The sequence below is a fragment of the Amblyomma mixtum genome, chromosome 3, assembly GCF_055824585.1.
Source record: "Amblyomma mixtum isolate Tamu chromosome 3, ASM5582458v1, whole genome shotgun sequence".
In the NCBI taxonomy this organism is placed as follows: domain Eukaryota; kingdom Metazoa; phylum Arthropoda; class Arachnida; order Ixodida; family Ixodidae; genus Amblyomma; species Amblyomma mixtum.
In genome coordinates this window covers 289,601,723-289,619,561 of record NC_143014.1, presented here as the reverse complement: position 1 = coordinate 289,619,561, position 17,839 = coordinate 289,601,723, and the positions used below count along the sequence as shown (strand labels likewise).

General features: G+C 45.7%; 1 protein-coding gene across 31 annotated transcripts in view; it reads left to right on the top strand.

Annotated features, from left to right (window-relative positions):
* Positions 1–5,080: 5,080 nt before the first annotated feature.
* The window catches only part of LOC149355127 (uncharacterized), a 52,830-nt gene continuing 40,071 nt past the window's right edge, over positions 5,081–17,839 (top strand). For 17 of the 31 annotated variants that reach the window (XR_016291460.1, XR_016291456.1, XR_016291455.1 and 14 more), the window contains exons 1-4: positions 5,081–5,222; positions 6,800–6,928; positions 7,514–7,588; positions 9,590–9,652. Coding sequence is in view for 13 of the 31 variants with exons in the window: in XM_089583634.1 (XP_089439760.1) it covers positions 5,213–5,222; positions 6,800–6,928; positions 7,514–7,548 (174 nt within the window). In the remaining 18 variants the exon portion in view is untranslated. Of the gene's footprint in view, positions 5,223–5,965; positions 6,087–6,799; positions 6,929–7,513; positions 7,589–9,589; positions 9,653–10,113; positions 10,163–10,196; positions 10,336–16,651; positions 17,315–17,839 lie in introns of those variants that run through there. The other 14 variants (XM_089583630.1, XM_089583623.1, XM_089583622.1 and 11 more) reach the window with 14 other exon arrangements.

Below are 17,839 nucleotides of genomic sequence, written 5' to 3'. Positions count from 1 at the left end.
TTCAACGCCAGCAAGCTGTGAGCACGCGCCGACTTTGGATGCTTTTTCTTCAGATCAAAAACGTGCGACTTCAAGGCACGATTCGTTTTTACAAGTCTCAGCGTCTTGCGCTTTAGTGTCTTTGTGGCCGCATTTGCGAGCCGCATCTTTTTCGAGGTCAGGTTTGTTTGCGACGAGACTGAGCGTTTGAAGCTTCTCGGTCTTGCTGTGCCGCTTTTGATGAACAAGAGGGCTCTGTTAAAGCAGGGTCATAACTCGCCGTTAGTGAGGTCGAATCGTGGATCCTAGTTGTTCGTGCTTCCTGTTGTGTCGACGGACGTGGTTCTGAATACGGTGCAACAGGCTGTGTTTCCTTCCTATGAAAAACCGAATTTCAATATCTATGCGCTGTATGTGAGGACAGGGGTCAAATGAATAATTAGCTGGCATATTGGCTCACATTTCCTTGTTTGGAGCTGGGCTTCCTCCCACTGCATTTCTGCAATGCAGTGACGCTTTCCTCCCGGTTGGCATCATATGGCAAGAGTCGCGCAGAGACACTGAAGGTACTGCATCCGGTTTCAGCCATCGTCGCTTCAAGCCTGGCCTATAATCGTCAGGCGTGAAGTGAAGGCTACATACTTTTGATCGGTCACTTGGCTGCCAGAGTTGATTTTCCAGGCCTTACAGAAGAACGAAATGGAAAAGTGAAACCAAAAGATAAATTACCGCGCACACTGCAGCTGTTGTCTGCAGTGCCTATTACCACTAGTATTTTCTTGCCTGCTGATATTTGCGCGTATAAGTGGAACAAGTTACAGCGTAAAGAACGAAACGATACTTTATTGTGCTTAGAAAACAGGTATACATGCAGGCTCTCTCATGTTTTGCGTTTGATGGTTTACTTTCCTTTTCTTCAAAATATGCTCCACAAGTTTCTCAACCAACCATGCATCACCTCCTGCACATATTATGTTCTGTTTTATTCCGATATAGCTTCAAAATTTCTAATTTTAAATTGCCTACCTCATTACTTTGTCGTCTAGCTGAAAGTGAGAGAGATCTGAAAAGGTCTCACCTTTCCTCGCAACAGCTTGGATCCATTCCTTCCGCACACTCGTGACAGGAAACTCATGAAAGCTTACTCCAGGTGTTTTTTCTTGCTCTGATTTGCAGAATGGTACGCAGCAGTAAACCATTCTACAGGCTTTACGATCGCCTTACGCCATGCAGCAGTCTTTTCCAAGACGAAAACAAGAAAAATACACCCGTTCGCAACGTATCCTAATGCCGCACAAAGATCTACAGGGTCTGGAATATTTGGGGGCCGGGTTTTAAAAAATTCCTATGCAAAATCTACTACCCCATTCGAGCTGAAATAACGTTCACAAAGTAGCAAAATGTGGTCTACATTATCTTATAGGTGATTCAACATCGGTACTTGCCTAGATTTTTCGGAATGGGCGGAAAACTGCTCTCGGCGGCGTGCACAATTTTCGCAAAAGCGAGTCGAGAGGCAGAGTTGACATGGTGCGCCATCTGTCGAGCGGCAAGGCAACCGCCATCTCCGGCAAGGCCGTTGGCGCGCTTGCTTCGAAGGTGCAGATCGACAGATGGCGCACCATGTCAACGCAGCTTCTCGACTCTCTTCTGCGAAAATTCTGCACGCCGCCGAGAGCAGTTTTCCGCCTATTCCGAAAAACCTAGGCAAGTACCGATGTTGAATCACTTATCAGATAACGTAGACCACATTTTGCTACTTTGTGAACGTTATTTCAGCTCGAATGGGGTAGTAGATTTTGCATAGAAATTTTTTAAAACCCAGCCCCCAAATATTAAAGACCGTGTACAACCAGTGCATCGACAACTGTCGCACCAAGCACCAAACTGCAGATATTTTGCGGCACGCTACCGTCTGCCAAACCTCCTACTCAGTTGTCGTCTGCCACATATATGTTTGCGACTCGTGGATGCTCGTTTTTTATAGTAGCGTTAATATGTGTAAGCTTCTTTTTTTAAGAAGTTCCTTTACGAGCACCAGCGCTAACAGAAAGTGCATGCTAGCATGCCGACACTCTCAAGGCCAAGTGCAGCGCCCAGGATTTTAAAAAGGCGCGATTACGCCGCTCCCGCCGCCCTCTGGTCGACAAAAGAAAGCAACACGCAAAAAAAAACGCCGAGCATGCGCAAATTGGGTGCTTCTGCAAAATAACATGGATGGATGAGTACTTAAAACATAGACAGCTGATAAAAGTATTACATTCATGAAGTAAAATAATCCCGTCTATACTTCTCGTCACTATCCTCTCCCTTTCCCTTTCATTTCTGCCGGCTGCAGCTCGGGTGCTTAAGATATTAGATAGCAATTGCCGCGGCCGGCAACACTCTTTTGCTTCACTTTTTTTATTTTTTAAATAAACCACTACCACCACAAGCGCCATCTTGTTCAACAGGTATATTGTAGCGTCACGCTTCCCGTAGATGCCTTTTCCTAGCGGCAAAAGGCATGAACTAGAACATGCGCGCTGGAGCAGTGCCAAATGTGCAGGTCTGTAGTTCAGTAGGTCTTGGTACCAACCCCTATATAAAAACCAAATACGCAATGAAACAATTAACCTTCACCCTTCCAACACTATTAAACAACTATAAAAAAATCCGGGACTGACCTGTTTATTATATCTAAACGCGAATTACGACAGCTTCACTGCATACACTCCTAAAAATTGTACCTGTGTTCCTATGATATGTGTATTTAATCATTTGTTTATTGTACCTCTTTGTGCCCTCTGTATTTATTGCATTACTGTTGTTTCTTCTTCTTTTTTGTTTCTACTGTACTTTATTTTGGCTCTGCTAAATCGCGAAGAGTTTAGATGTGCATATTTGTCTTTCCATGCCTTGCTGCTGTTGCCCTGTAGAGGGGGGCTTTGGGCCTTTGTCAAGCTGCCGTTGACGAGCAGCATTTACCCAAAACATCCTCCATCATACCGATGGAAATAAAGATTATTATTATTATTATTATTATTATAACTCCGGCGCCTTCACTCGCGCTCTTCTCGGATATCTCGGAAAGCGGGAATGCGGCATCCATCGATCAGTGGTCCCGAACTCTCTATTAGTGCTGCATCATGGTTTCGCTTTCGGGACCACAGATTGTTCACTTCAAGGGGCGCCATGTTGAATCACAGCGGTCGGTCGGGCTGGTCGTCATTGCTTAGTGCAAGCAGTTGAGCTTCCGTTTTTAGAGGCCCAGTGGCTGCGGACGATCGCTGGTGGCTTTATTTGTTTGACAGTGCTCTACCGCATGATTGAGGAGCTTCTCAAGTCCACCGAGGCAGCATGACGGGTTGTTGTGTTCTAATGTGCGCCGGGTCAGCGCGTAAAGGTCTACGCTGTTTTCGCTTCCCCGAGACTCCGAGCGAATGAAAAAATGGGAAGCTCAAGTAAAGCGGGATCAGCCCTAGAGTACATTGCTTTAAATGTTACACCTCACTGTGCTTTTTATCACTCTGTCTCGTTCTGCTATTTCGTGGTTTGCATCTTTTTTTTCATACTTTGTTTTCATGTTTACGGCGAAGGTTACACCACACTGGGCACAAGAACATTTTTCCCCTAGGTCTTATTAACTTATTTCGTGGTTTCAACCTTTTTTCATGCTTTACTTTTATGTTTTCCTTTAAAGTTGCACCCCACGGTACATGCCCCACTTTTCTGTCCCAATGTCTTGCTTACTTATACTGTTGTTAGTTCGTGTTTTTTTCATGACCTGCAATACAGTTGGCATTCAATGAAAAATTTGCATTGTCTTTTGTTTTGTTCTCTGTAACCTCTGTAAGAGGGTAGGCTGAAAAGCTATGTTACATATTTGTCTTCATCAGTAGTAAAGATCAACTTTTAGGTAGGAGTTGTTTTTCTAACAGCCTAATCCATCTGCACACAATTTTGTAGACAGAATAGGTACATACACTGATAGCCAACGTTAAAACCGCGTTTTTTTTTAACAAAACCCTCTATGGTCGATTTTTTTCGAAAAGCGTGACTTTTCAATGTCGATTAATTCGATTTCGAATTTAAAATTTTCAGAATTACTGCAGTTTCTTAATGACTAAAATCCACCCTTTTTTGAACAGGTTTACTTGCATGGTTTATTAATGAATACCGATTGGCTTGAACAAAAAATATGAAAAAATATGCGTAAAATTGTGTTTCACAAACTGAGGAATCGCGGGAGAGCAACCGGTGCGTATGTGCATGGCGCAAGCGAAGTGTGCATGCGAGCGCACGCAAGAACATTCGGTGGTTGTGCACCCCTCATAAAAATGAAACGAGTGAGAAACTTCCAGTAATCCTTTATGCTATTGCCAACGAGGGGCGATTCGTTTTCTTTGGCCTCGAGAAAGAAAACGCAGGAGCAGTGGCAACGTCGGTATACGGCGGCATCATTTGTATATACCAGCGACCACCCCATAAGCATATGTAATTGCGCCCTTGTGAGCAATAAACGGGCGAGCAACTCGCAGTTACCGTTTGAAAGATTAGAAGAAGACAGACACCAGTTTTTGCGAGCAAAAGGAACGGAAACAGCCCGCGCGACGATAGCGAAACCAGCAGCAGTGCTCGGGCGACTGACGGCACGCGGGCGTTAACAGAACGTGCGAATTAAAATCCAAAATATCGTGGAAAAAACAGAGGCAGCAATTTATTCTATCCGCATGGAGCAGCGGCACCTGCCCGGCAACAGATCTTTAAAATATCAGCGCGTTTTTCAAACCAACAGACGGAACAGTAAATGTTCAACCTCGACCACCTGGGGCTGTAAAATTAAGTCATGCAATTACGCCTTCGACCCTCGGATGTTAAAATGGCTATTATGAGTGAAAAGATACGCAGTGCGATGTTGATGAAAAAGACTGTTCTGGTCAAAAGCACTCTCACGCCCGCCGAGAGTAAGAGTGGCGCCGTTACACACGCTAGAGCAGCTGATCCCATGTGATTCAATATGGCGGCGCCCGCGATGTTGTCTCCACCCTGAACGGCGGCGCTGGCATCGAGGCACCCTAGGCGCAGGCGGCGCTCAGTCTATTTAAGGCGCCGCGCTCTACATAAACGAGGGCTCTCTAAACGTCGGTCAGCGTTAGCGTTAGCGTCAGTGTCTTTAGGCTGCTGTCCCGGCGTGGCGTTCTTGGAAGGCCGCGCGACACATTTTGGCGACGAGGGTCCATCCACATGCATCATGCCTATACGTGAGTCAGAAAATTTTACTTACTTCTCCGCTACGTCTACTACTTCTGCTGACCTACTTTCGAGCGGCATTTTTGCAGTTGGCTGCTTTTTGACGAGACTGCAACGTCGTCTGCGTGACCTCTTGACGCTACTGCGGCGTCTTCTGCACGGCTGTCCTGACCCCCTCGTTCCGCTTGCAGCTGCTTCAAGATGAACATGGCACCTCTGCCACCCTACTCGTCATGCCCCGGGGTACCGGCTAATCCTTGGCTCAAATGGCGACATGTTTTCCAGGCTTACGTAGACGCCGCCGCCGGGATCGCTATGCCAGACCACCAGAAAGCGTTTCTGCTCAACGCGCGGGGGGTAGATCAGTGCCTACTACAGCCTTATTGAGGAACAGACGCAGGCAGGAACCGACGTGGCGACAGGTGACTCCGAGGCACCGGACATATACAAAGCGGCGCTTCCAGTTCTAGACAAGCACTCTCAAAAAGAACAAAACGAATATTTCAGCCGCGTTCATTTCAAACGCAGAGTGCAGAGTCCTGCTGAGCCAACTGCCGAATATATTCGAGATGTCCACCGGCTCGCCAAATCGGGCAAATTTGGCACCGCTACCGACATCATGGTGCAAGATCAAATTCTTTGCGGCTTCCAGTCACATCGTCGCCGGTTCATCCAACTCGGCGAGAATTACGATCAAGAAAGCAATGGAGATTGCTCAAGGAAAACGCACAGATAAAATAATGCAGCAGCTAGGTGTTCCAGAAGACCGTTTCACAGCGTCGGTAGACACAAGATGACGAGTCTCGTCCTCGGCGAGACTTTCCTTCCCTGCGTGCAACGTTTCAAGATAAAGACAGTTGGAAAACTCTCTCCGGGTATGCGGCCCCTTTCTGTCGCCGATTTCATCTCAAAGAGATGCGAGCGCCATCTCTTGGGTGGTGGGTGTACCGCGTTTGTTTTCCGTGGCCTCCGTGACCAGCTCCAGCATCGGTCCTTTAACACACCGCTTGATCTCAGAGGCCACGATTTCTCTTCACCGCCGCGGCGTTCATTGACTGCGCTTGGTCACTGTTTGCTGTGCGAATGATTAACGTTAGTTCGCGCCTCGCATCGTCTGCGCCGGGGGCGGCTGCTTCTAGCCGCGCTCATCTACGAATTGCGAAGTCCGCGTGCGCTCCACGTCTTGGGTACGTGAGGGCAGGATGCTCGAGGTTGAGCTTTTGGCTGTAAATATCGGAAAAAACTGGAAGCCCCTCTTTCCGCGGTTTAGAGAAACATGACGTACCGCTTGCCCGCTTGCCTCCTCGTAGTTTATGTTGATAATATTCCTCGGGTGGGTAATATTCCTTAAATACGTTGTTTTTTTAACGGACGCGAGCCATCTCCATCTCCTTCCGACGCTCCTCAAGCTGGGAGTAGCAGACGACGCGTTCATCCTAAAGCGACCGCAGCGCCACCGCCTAGACGGCGATCGCGTGGGGCCGCTCCGCTCCCTGGCTCGCCGGCGCAGTTTCCCAACTGTCTTTATCTAGAAACGTTGCCTGCGTGGCTTCATTTCAAGATGGCGGTCTTTCTTTTCCTGTTCCAGTTCAATATGACTGTCTCCCTCCCTGCCCGGCTTCACTTCAAGATGGCGGCCAACGGACCGGCGTTCCCCCCCGGCCGGGTAGCGATGACGGACGCCGAGAGCGAGGAGGTCAGCCTCCCCGTCAGGCAGGTAGGCAACCGGGAGCCTCTGCGCCATCGGCATGGCCAGGCTGCTGTTTTTGCTGTGGCTCGCCGGATCATGGACGAATTTTCCTGCTTGTCCTGCTCGCCATAAATACTGCCAGACATGTGGGAAGAAGGGACATTTCTTCCAACTATGCCACTCATCAGAAGATACGGTGGGAACCGTCAACGAAATGGAAACTCAAGAAGGCACCATTACAAATGCATTGACTGTCTGCAAGGTCAGACAGTGTCAGTGCCCTGTTACTTTATGTGCCTTCCCATTCAAGCTGATAATGTGATCCTCCCCTTAATGATTGACACTGGGGCAGTTGTCTCTCTCATGAATGTTCGGGACTATGAGACATTCTTTTCACACATCTGCCTACTCAAATCCATTTGATCATCCAGAACTACTTGGAGCAAGAACTTGGGATTTTTCTCCATAGCCAAGTGAACTCGCTTGACTTAATGTAGTATGCTAACAGATTTTTAAATTGTGAGTGCTTTTAAGCTTCTTGGGAAACTCCTCAATGACAAGATAAATTTGATGGCTGTGTTCAAACATGCATTTATGTTTCTTCCTTTTCAGCTCCCCTGCAACTGAGAACCCCACAGCTGATGTGATGGCTCATCTCCATCGTCTTCTCCATCCTGAACCAGAGGGGTGAGTATCCATGAAATCCATTTTTTTTTCAAAGGCCTGCATGTGATGGTTAATTAAACCATTGCAGTGCATGTGCCACTGGGAGGTGCTTCAGTTAGATTAGACAGGGCAGCTACAGCCTAAAACCTCATTACTGAACCTCAGCACCCCTGACCCGAATGGCGTAAAGCCAAGTGCTCCCTAGATTTCCACTGTGTTTACTCACATAATGATTGCGGTCCTGAATTTTGTTGGCAAAACTAATTTTTGTATTCCCCATATAATGATCGCACCGAGAACTTGCAACTGCAATTCATGTGCCAAGTCTAGCCGACGATTGTACTCCACAGATGGCACGAGCAGATGACCACCATGCACTGTTGAAACATTGCTAATGCTGAAACGTTGCTGTTGGTTGGCCTGCGGTCACATGGGCAGTCAAAACACGGTAATGATTAACTGTGGATACCAAACTTAACTGCGGTTATCTCGAATCACGATTCGCCATTGTCACAAGGCTCGCCACCGTTCTGGGTTGCGGTGCAACGAACAAAGTGATGCGGAGGTCCGGAGCGAAGCGACATTTACAAATATCTAGCAGTGCAGTTGGCGCAGTGTCGAGAGTGCCATCCGACGGCACTGCCTCCACAAACGAATACAACACCGCGCCACCCGCAAGCCGACCGCGCCAAGGAAACATCTCTACGGCGGATCCCTAGTGGCAGCATCAGAAAACCGTGTTAAACTTTCTTGTTCTCGTAAATAATAAGCCCTGGGATATGGTAATGCCAGAAATGAATCCTTCTTGAGGATCGCTGACCTGTACCGAGTTGCTGGTAGGAGTAATAACTGTGGTACAAGCTAGTTTTATGCTCCCAGACCCATAGCAGCTGCCACCATTGCAGCGAGACTAACCCGATCTGCTTGCATGCCAGCCTCGCTGCTAAGGCGTCACTGAAATCGATAATATATCTTTCTTTTAATATGAAACAATGAGGTTGTCAGTAAGGCAGTGCCATAAGTAGACCCTTTAGTATAGCTTTGGTGAATTCAAAACAGCTTCCGCTATGGCTTCGATACGAAACAAGTTAGGCCTAGCGATGACTAGGGATAGCACTCCAGAGCGCCGTCGTCATCAGTGCTTTTGGGTGACACAATTGCGGTAAGCTCGCGGAATCCAGTGTTGCGAGCTACCTACTTTAACGCTGCAGAAGAGATCGGACAACCAAGCAAGCAAACAAAAAAAAGATGGGAGGCTGTTCTTTGATCAAGATGTATCTAGCATGAATTACCAGGACAGCAAGAATGTATTTGCAGCATCACATAAATTGCTCGAGCCATTCCTCATCCAGGCTAGTTCTGCCATAAAATACTTCCTATCTTCCCCTCGTGCTTCACTACGCTTTCCCCACATTTGCCGTTGGGGCAGTCGCAATTAGCCCAGTGGTAATCGGGACCCTAAAGCTTGTTCCGCTGCCTCCTGCGTACAGTGGCTGATGCATTCTGGCTGGATTCATGGCGTAGACCTCTGCTGTAAGTTCGTGCTAGCAAAAAAGAGGATGATCAGAAATGGGACCTTGAATCATCATTTGTTTGACTTGCTAGGCAAAACATTGAGTGGTGGGTATACTACAGAAAAATTATGCAAACACTTCCATTTCCGATGCCTGTTACTGCGCTATGAAAGAGCCTTTCGAGACATTTTTCTTAGCAGTGCATTCCTGTAAACATGCCTTACAGCCACCAGATAATAAATATATCTCCTGCCATAAGAGATCTACAGGCCGTAGTTCACGCGAAATTTCTAGCTTCTCTGCTAATAGTGGCCCTCGATGTGTTTGGGCTCAAATTTGATCTCTAGTAAACAGTATGTGTGGTGACTGAAAAGAATTATATGTAATCTTTTTAGATGTTTTTATGCAGGGGAACAGTTTCATTCTAGAAGCATGACTTTCAAGCATATGTGTATCACTTTTTGTTTGGCCAGAAATTTAAGGGTCATGTGTTCTAAATTTTGTGCAGACATCGTGTGGCTTACCTGCATCGCGTCCAGGGGAGACTGGGAGAGGCACAAAGCCTGTCTGTGTGAGTGCTTGCAAGTGATCATAGATGCGAAGAGGAAGACATAGGAAGTTGCGCTGCAATTATTTAAGGTCGCTGACAGCACTAATGATGAAAACAGCGAAGAAGGTCATGGACAGCTTTTTCCCTTCATTGGTTAAAACTTTGGTAAAATAGCTGTGCCTGAGTAGTAATGTCTTTCAAATTTAAGGTTATTTTCGGCTCTTCTCTCAGTGTATCGTCGAATATGCTACAACTTCACAATTTCAAAAGTGGCCCTTCTCACGGGCGTAACGGCTTTTTATGGTTTCACCTTTGACGACGTCGGTAGCCGAGTAAAGTTGCTCGAATTCATTAGGTGGTAGACTCTTTTTCTAGATTTTTTTGTATTCTAAGTGCTTTTAAGCTTTTTATGAAACTCCTCAGATAAAAGATACATTCAAAGCTGTGTTCAAACTTGCATGCTTGGGTTTCTTCGTTTTCAGCTCCCCTGAAATTGAGAATTTGTCGACATATTCATTCTGAACTCGAGGGGTGAGTATCCATGAAATCATGTTTTTTTTTTCAGAAGCATGCAGGTGACCTTTAATTAAAACACGGCAGTGCAAATGTCTCCGGGATACATTTCAGTTGGATGAAAATGGGCAGCTACAGCCTAAGGACTTTATTTGTGAACTTCAGCACTCCTAAGCCAAAACGGTGTAAAGGCAAGTGCTCCCTAGATATATACCAGGTGTTTCAGGGAAAGCTTTCAAAAATTTTCAAAATAGTTAATGGTGGTTTAATGTCCCAAAGCGATTCAGGCTATGAGGGATGCCATAGTGAAGGGCTTCAGAAATTTTGCCCACCTGGGGTTCTTTGACGTGCACTGACATCACTACATGGACAGCGTTCAGCCTGACCTCACCACGGTCTTTGCATCAAGAGAGAGGGATTCGTCCCTGCCCGGCATCACCTCCCGCACGTACAATCACGCTGACTCGGACGCCGCGAAGAGACGCCGCGGTGAGAGAGAGATGTGCCCCTTTTGAACACAGCTTTCGTGGTCATTAGAGTTACTGTACAAGTACCTAAAGTTGGGCGTACACCTGTCAAGTTGCCGCAGAAAGTGTCCAAGCCTCCATCAAAATTGGACTGCCGTGGCTGGGATGGAACCCGCATTTTTCGGGTCATCAGCCAAGCGCCACAACACTGAGCCACCGCAGTGGCTCAAAAATAGTGTTTTACGGGTAAAAGGATGGCTCTTATGGCCTAGTATCACCATTGTTAGCAGACACCAGAAAGCTGGTGAATTGTCTTAGGTAGTAAGCCGGTTAACTAATTTCTGATTAAGTGTCAGTGCACGTTCAAGAGTCCCAGGTGTTCGAAATTTTCGGAGCCCTCCACTACGGCGTCTCTCATAGCCTGAGTCGCTTTGGGACGTTAAACCGCATAAACCAACCAATTTCTGATAGCTGAATAACTAGCTTTTTAACTATCATGGATGGGCAACAGGTTGCAATTAGTAAATTGTAGCCAGTTGTTAGTAACAGGCACATCAGTTTTTAGAGTTTTAAAAACTCGATTTTCCTCGCCACTGTGATGCGACAGAATTTGGTGGCATCGTGCAGAAATTCATGAGCTTTCGAAAGCATCCAGGCTAAGTAACCCCTCCAGTGCATGTAGCTAGTCGAAAAAGCCAAACTTTATCGAGCCACAGCGCCAAGGGTAATTGCGCTTTCGAAATCCTGAAAGCTGGTATAGGTATTACTAACGACCTGCTACAAATCACTAATTGCAGCTGTTCTAGGCACAAAACTGTACTGGAGAAAAACTCCTCTGTTTCATAGTTTCCCCACAATGCAAAGCTGTTGTGGTTGATAAAACAATTTGTTTAGAGTACTTCTTGATCGATTTCAGCAATGAAACTTTGGGACAGTATAAAACATGAGGCATACAAGTAGGTACAACAGTTTAAAAAAAAAAGTTTTATTTCAAAGCTGCCCTCTTCTCTTGAGGTAGCTTCCATGTGCCGTTGCCCATAATGGAGGGGAATCTGCGTTGCAGGCAGTATGCTTTCTTAGGAGCAAGCTTACTTGGCGAGAATCTTTCATGCCAGTGTGTGGAAGGCCGGGTACCTTCTCTAGAGCTGCGCGTGCTGCCACAGCACGCATTTGAGGGGGAACGTGCTCTATGCATTTGAGGGGGAGCGTGCTCTAGAAAACAAAACTTTATTCATGTAGTCACAATTACAAAATCCCCCGGCAAACACGTATTTTGCTTGCTGATTCTAAATATATCGTTTAATTTCGTGTAAAACAATTCCTTGAGCACTAATGTAATTTTTATGCTGGTATTTTGTGCAGTGTGTGCAAGAAAATTTGCTGCAGGAAACTTGCCGAAATGTATTGGGTTCTCTTGACACCAAGGAATACAATAAAGGCAAAATTATCATCCTGCCTATCATAGAACTTGAGTTATAGGGCATTGAAGCTGCCACTTCAGAAACAGGAATACAAACCTTGCATTTCTGGAGTGACAACTTCAAATCCCTATAACTATCTGTGATAGGAAGCAAGACAGCTTTGCTATTATTGCATTCCCTTATGTAAAGAGAACCCATAACATACATTTCAGAAAGTTTCCGGCAGCAAATTTGCTTGGTGAGTTGGTAACAGGTGTGTTGCCGTAGGAGCAAGAGCACTCTGAGCTGGATGGAAAGGAAAACTCAGACTCACAAATGGCAGCTGCTGTGAGGTACAGTGGGAATTAAAAAAATGATGAAAAAAAGAACTTTAGACAGCTGACTATTGCCATGTTCAAATAGGATAACACGAGCTGGTTTCATGGTCTGTCTTCAGCTCACTTTATGTGTACTACAATGACTGCTATTTGCAGTTATCCTCTCTCTGAAGGGATATTTTATTCATTGTTTTCATAAAACATACATATGGACACACTTAGCACGCTCACATCTTTTTAGGGGCACTTCCGTTAGAATGACCAAATTTTGTGGTCCCTTCAAGTTAATGAGCGCCTACTGTATTGTGCTTAGGTTTTTCTCCGAGGTAAACTAGGAGGGAATTCTGGGAACTCTAAAGCTGGGATCATGCATTTCCCGTGAACGTTCTCTATCTTAGCAAAACTTCAGCCTGGCACAGCTGTGGGGACGCTTCCTGCTGCCCCCACTCTTTTGTGATGGCCATAAAGATGCCACACGGCATGGCACCCGCTGGAAGACCCACAAGTGGTGAATGAGAAAATGATGCTAGTGTGTGCAGTGGCAGAGGTGAAGTTTATCAAGGATGAAGTGTTTGGAACACCTTACATTTCGTGCTGTACAGGGCATTTTAGCGAGGAAATTCATATTGCTAATATTCTGCTTTACTTGGGAGCAGCATAGGGTAGGGCCTACATAAAGTAAGGAGAATCTACTTAAGTTTCATTCTGATACATGTTCCTTGAAAAATGTCCAGACCTGTCCTTCTAATGTGCCTGCCTAAAGCATCTCTGCCTCACAGTTTTCTATTTTAGTTTTGCCATTGAGTAAGTTCAGTGATCGGAAGCATGATTGGCATCTCACAGTATTTTACGACAAAACAAATTCCTTTCCGCCACAACCTGCTCTCAAGAGAGAATGCAGTAGTACTTATCCTGAGTTATTAGTTTTCTAAAAGAAGGAAAACTGTAACGATTTGAAAACTGGCGGTCCGCCAGCCCAGCAGTGCGGTCGTTCTAGCCCTGTGTTTGGTGCATGATAGCTTCAACTGTTCATACGCTGTAAAACCTAACATGCCAATCACTAATCATTGCTCCAGATGTTTCAGGAAGCCGATCACTAATTTCTTAAAGATAAGGTTTTTGAGGCAAAGAGAACCTTTCTGTGGCATAGCATTACCAGTGTTGGCACACACCAAAAATTGGGTATCACGTTAAGTAGTAAAGGTATTTACCAAATGCTAATAGTTAACTTTTTAACTATTGCCTGTAAACACCGGATTGCAAATAGAGATTTAAAGCAGGTCGTTAGTAATAGCCATGTCAATTTTTAGAATTTCAAATGCGTGATTACTCTCGCTGCTGCCTCATAACCAATTGTGGGTACATTATAGCCAAACATATGCACTTTTGAACTACATGCAAGCAAAGCAATCTCTCCAGTGCACATAACTAGTCAATTCATCCCCCTCATAAATAACAAGCATTAAAAGAGGTTCAAGATCCTTAACTGACCAAAGACACCCCTCTGAAATAAGCTTTAGATATCCACATGATTTCCTGTGATATCTTCAGAATTGTGAACATGAAAACTAGCAGTCTAAAGGCTCACTTTCGGGGACAAATTGGGTTTGACCTGAGTTTTAAGAAATATGTTCAAGGTGCAAAAATCAGGTAAAATTGTTCCTCAAGGTGAACTTTCTAGACTATGAATTGTGTTTTACCTTAAAAATAGAGGGCTTTACTTATATTTCATAGCTTCTGCCAGCAAAATTACAACTTCCTGTTACAAAGTGCACTGTTTTTTTTCACACTTGTTCCAGTTTGTTTGTGAGGTTTCTTTTGTGTGGATCTATGCATATTCTAAAAACAGACATAGTGCAAACAGGTATGTTAACTTTCATAGATGACTGAGTGTACTTAAAAATAACCTTCGGTAAAAGTGGAGCAGGCAATAGGCTTTTCCTGTAATCAAGTCAGTATGATTAGGACAGTGAAGCATTTCACTAAACGTAACCTCAATATATTTAACAGGTTCTATAGTTAGAACTACACTACTTATTTTACGTGAGCTGGGAAGGGAAGGGCTTCATCTTTTTTTTTTTAACTGCACACCATAACATTTTTCAGTACTGAAAGTCATCTGCCATAGATTGCACCAGGGAGAGGCTTTCTTGAGGCTAGACTGCAAAATAGACACATCGTCAAAGAATTTAATCGGACACAGTCATCACTATACGGCCTGATATTTTGCAAGGCCTGCTGCTCGATCATTTATTGACATTGTTAGGCCTCGAGGATTTTTCCTAGACCGAGGTCATACTGTCGTACACTTCCCCATGCCGGTGCCCTTCCCATGCCCCAGTTCATGCACAGATCGCAGGCATACCGCACTCATCTGTCTCCACCACGAAAGTCCTCCCTACTCACAACAAACACCATGCACATCAACTTCTTGCTCCTGGTCCCCCTTTGCCCACGTCACCTCGTTGTCTTCCCCAGTCTGTTCCACAGTGCTCCACTGTGACACCTAATGGCTCCACTGACACTGGCCTTCACAACACGAGGAATAAAAGTGGCGTAAATACAAAGCCTTCAGGCACTTCCTTCATGTGTACTAGATTGAGCAAACAAGGGAAGGGGATGAGGGGCTCGTTATAAATATGACAAGCCAACAGCCACAGAAACCAAGGGGCACAGGGGATTTTTTTTTTTGAAGTTATTTATTGTGTGGTGTTGATCAATTTAGAATATTACTGAATATGTTATCGTTTAAAGATAACTGATTAGAAAAGCAGAAGAAAAAACAACCACCTGCCACCGGTGGGATCCGAACCCACGACCTCCGAATTACGCGTCCGGTGCTCTACCTCTGAGCTACCGCGACGGCTGTCAATTCTTCTGCTTTCGGGGGTATTTATGTTTACAAGTAACCTAACCTTGAGAGTGTTCATCAGCGCCACCCACGTTCATAAGCGGCTGACGTAGAACGTCCTGAGTTACCGCAGGTGTGACGTAGGACGTCATCGAACGGAGAGGGTGGAAGCTGCGTGAGAACCCTCTTATGCTTCCTAAGGCGTCAAGGCTGCCAGAATCGAGGCCCTCGCTAAGCAATTAAGCAAACAAGGGAAGGGGATGAGGGGCTCGTTATAAATATGGCAGAAGCCAACAGCCACAGAAACCAAGGGGCACAGGGGATTTTTTTTTTTGAAGTTATTTATTTTGTGGTGTTGATCAATTTAGAATATTACTGAATATGTTATCGTTTAAAGATAACTGATTAGAAAAGCAGAAGAAAAAACAACCACCTGCCGCCGGTGGGATCCGAACCCACGACCTCCGAATTACGCGTCCGGTGCTCTACCTCTCAGCTACGGCGATGGCTGTCAATTCTGCTTTCGGGGGTATTTATGTTTACAAGTAACCTAACCTTGAGAGTGTTCATAAGCGCCACCCACGTTCATAAGCAGCTTACATAGAACGTCCTGAGTTACCGCAGGTGTGACGTAGGACGTCATCGAACGGAGACGTCCCCTGTGCCCCTTGGTTTCTGTGGCTGTTGGCTTCTGTCATATTTATAACGAGCCCCTCATCCCCTTCCCTTGTTTGCTTAATTGCTTAGTGAGGGCCTCGATTCTGGCAGCCTTGACGCCTTAGGAAGCATAAGAGGGTTCTCACGCAGCTTCGACCCTCTCCGTTCGATGACGTCCTACGTCACACCTGCGGTAACTCAGGACGTTCTACGTCAGCCGCTTATGAACGTGGGTGGCGCTGATGAACACTCTCAAGGTTAGGTTACTTGTAAACATAAATACCCCCGAAAGCAGAAGAATCGACAGCCGTCGCCGTAGCTCAGAGGTAGAGCACCGGACACGTAATTCGGAGGTCGTGAGTTCGGATCCCACCGGCGGCAGGTAGTTGTTTTTTCTTCTGCTTTTCTAATCAGTTATCTTTAAACGATAACATATTCAGTAATATTCTAAATTGATCAACACCACAAAATAAATAACTTAAAAAAAAATCCCCTGTGCCCCTTGGTTTCTGTGGCTGTTGGCTTCTGTATATGTGTACTAGATCTTATGTCACACTACTAGAACAACTACTGTTTGTGTCAGTAATTGTTTATCCTCTTGAGAATCTTTTGGAGTGGCCGTGAGGGGCAATTTTTTCAAAAGAAGATTGTGCAAATAAGCTCTCGTACTTGTTGATCAGTTTTTAAACTGGTTGTAGTTATGTCGTGTGCAAATTAGTTTATCTTGGGAGGCATATTTCTAATAAAACCTATCTAGGCACTAAATGCTAAGTATTGCTCAATAGGAGCGAGGAGTTAGAGCTATCTCAGCATTTCTGCTGTAAGCTCCTGAAATCTTTTGCAGAAAACCAGGCGCGGGCGATAGCGTAAACACGCGGACTCACAAATATGGCTTAGTGTTTCAGTGATCAGTCTCTTGTGGTTTTGTGTACAATAAACTGCCAACTAGCCCCTGTTATCGTTTACCTGATGTTGATGCATCTACGCCCAGTGTTATAGCTTTAGCGTAGTGTGGGTTCCCATCCTAGTTATTTAGTTGTGCTACACACGAAAAACTGAAGTGAAAACCTTGCTGGGTGGGGGTAAAAAAGATATTTTCCTAGAAGTGCTTTACCAGGTTAGAATACAGGAAGTGTTCGAGCATCTTGCAGCAAGTGAAAGTTAACGATACTAGTCTCTCGTTGCAGGTGTGTACATTCACCTTCTTCAAAAATTTGCATCACGTTGGATGTCTCTTCCAGTGTTAGGGCAATTTGCAGTTTGTTGAATTAGATTACTAAAAGAGGTGAAGCCTTTCTTGAGCAACTCATCAGAATGTAACCAGAAATTTTGTCATGTTCATGAGCTGAATGAGAATTAGCGTGGCTTACTGCAGCTGTGCGAAAAATGTTTTGCATAATTTTCCAGGACGCAATAGGAGACAGTCTACAACCGTTGGCATACCATGTGATTAGGAGGTGATGCCAATACCCTCTTAAACCCGACCCACATGGAGCGATTTTCTCGCGAAAAACCTGCGAACGGCCGCCCGGTGGCGGCCGCCTGGCCGCCGCCGGCCGTTCGCCGCCGACCAAGCAGTGCTAGATACGTTCGCCCGGCGGTCAGCCGCTCACCGGAAGCGGCGAATGCGAGCTCGGTGCGGACCAATGAGGGCGCTCTGCTCCCGCATCTAGCTTGCGCCCGATTTCCGCCGCGCGGCGACAAACATGGCGGCGCCCTTCGAAGCCGGACCCCTCGCTTCGGACTGAATTCTCGTTGTTGCTGCCTTTTTCAGTGCGTTTACTGGCCGTAAATGGAGCACCGGTCTTTCGCTTCGTCTCAGCTTGCCTGCAAGAAAATGTATAAGCGATAAATTTGGTTTATTTTTTTATTTAGAGTGAAAGTTCTCCCACTTCTAGGCTTACGAGGAGAGTCGGTTTGTTTACAGTATCAAGACGGCTGCTGTCTGGCGGCGGTCGCCTGTTTTTCGCCGTATGTGGTGC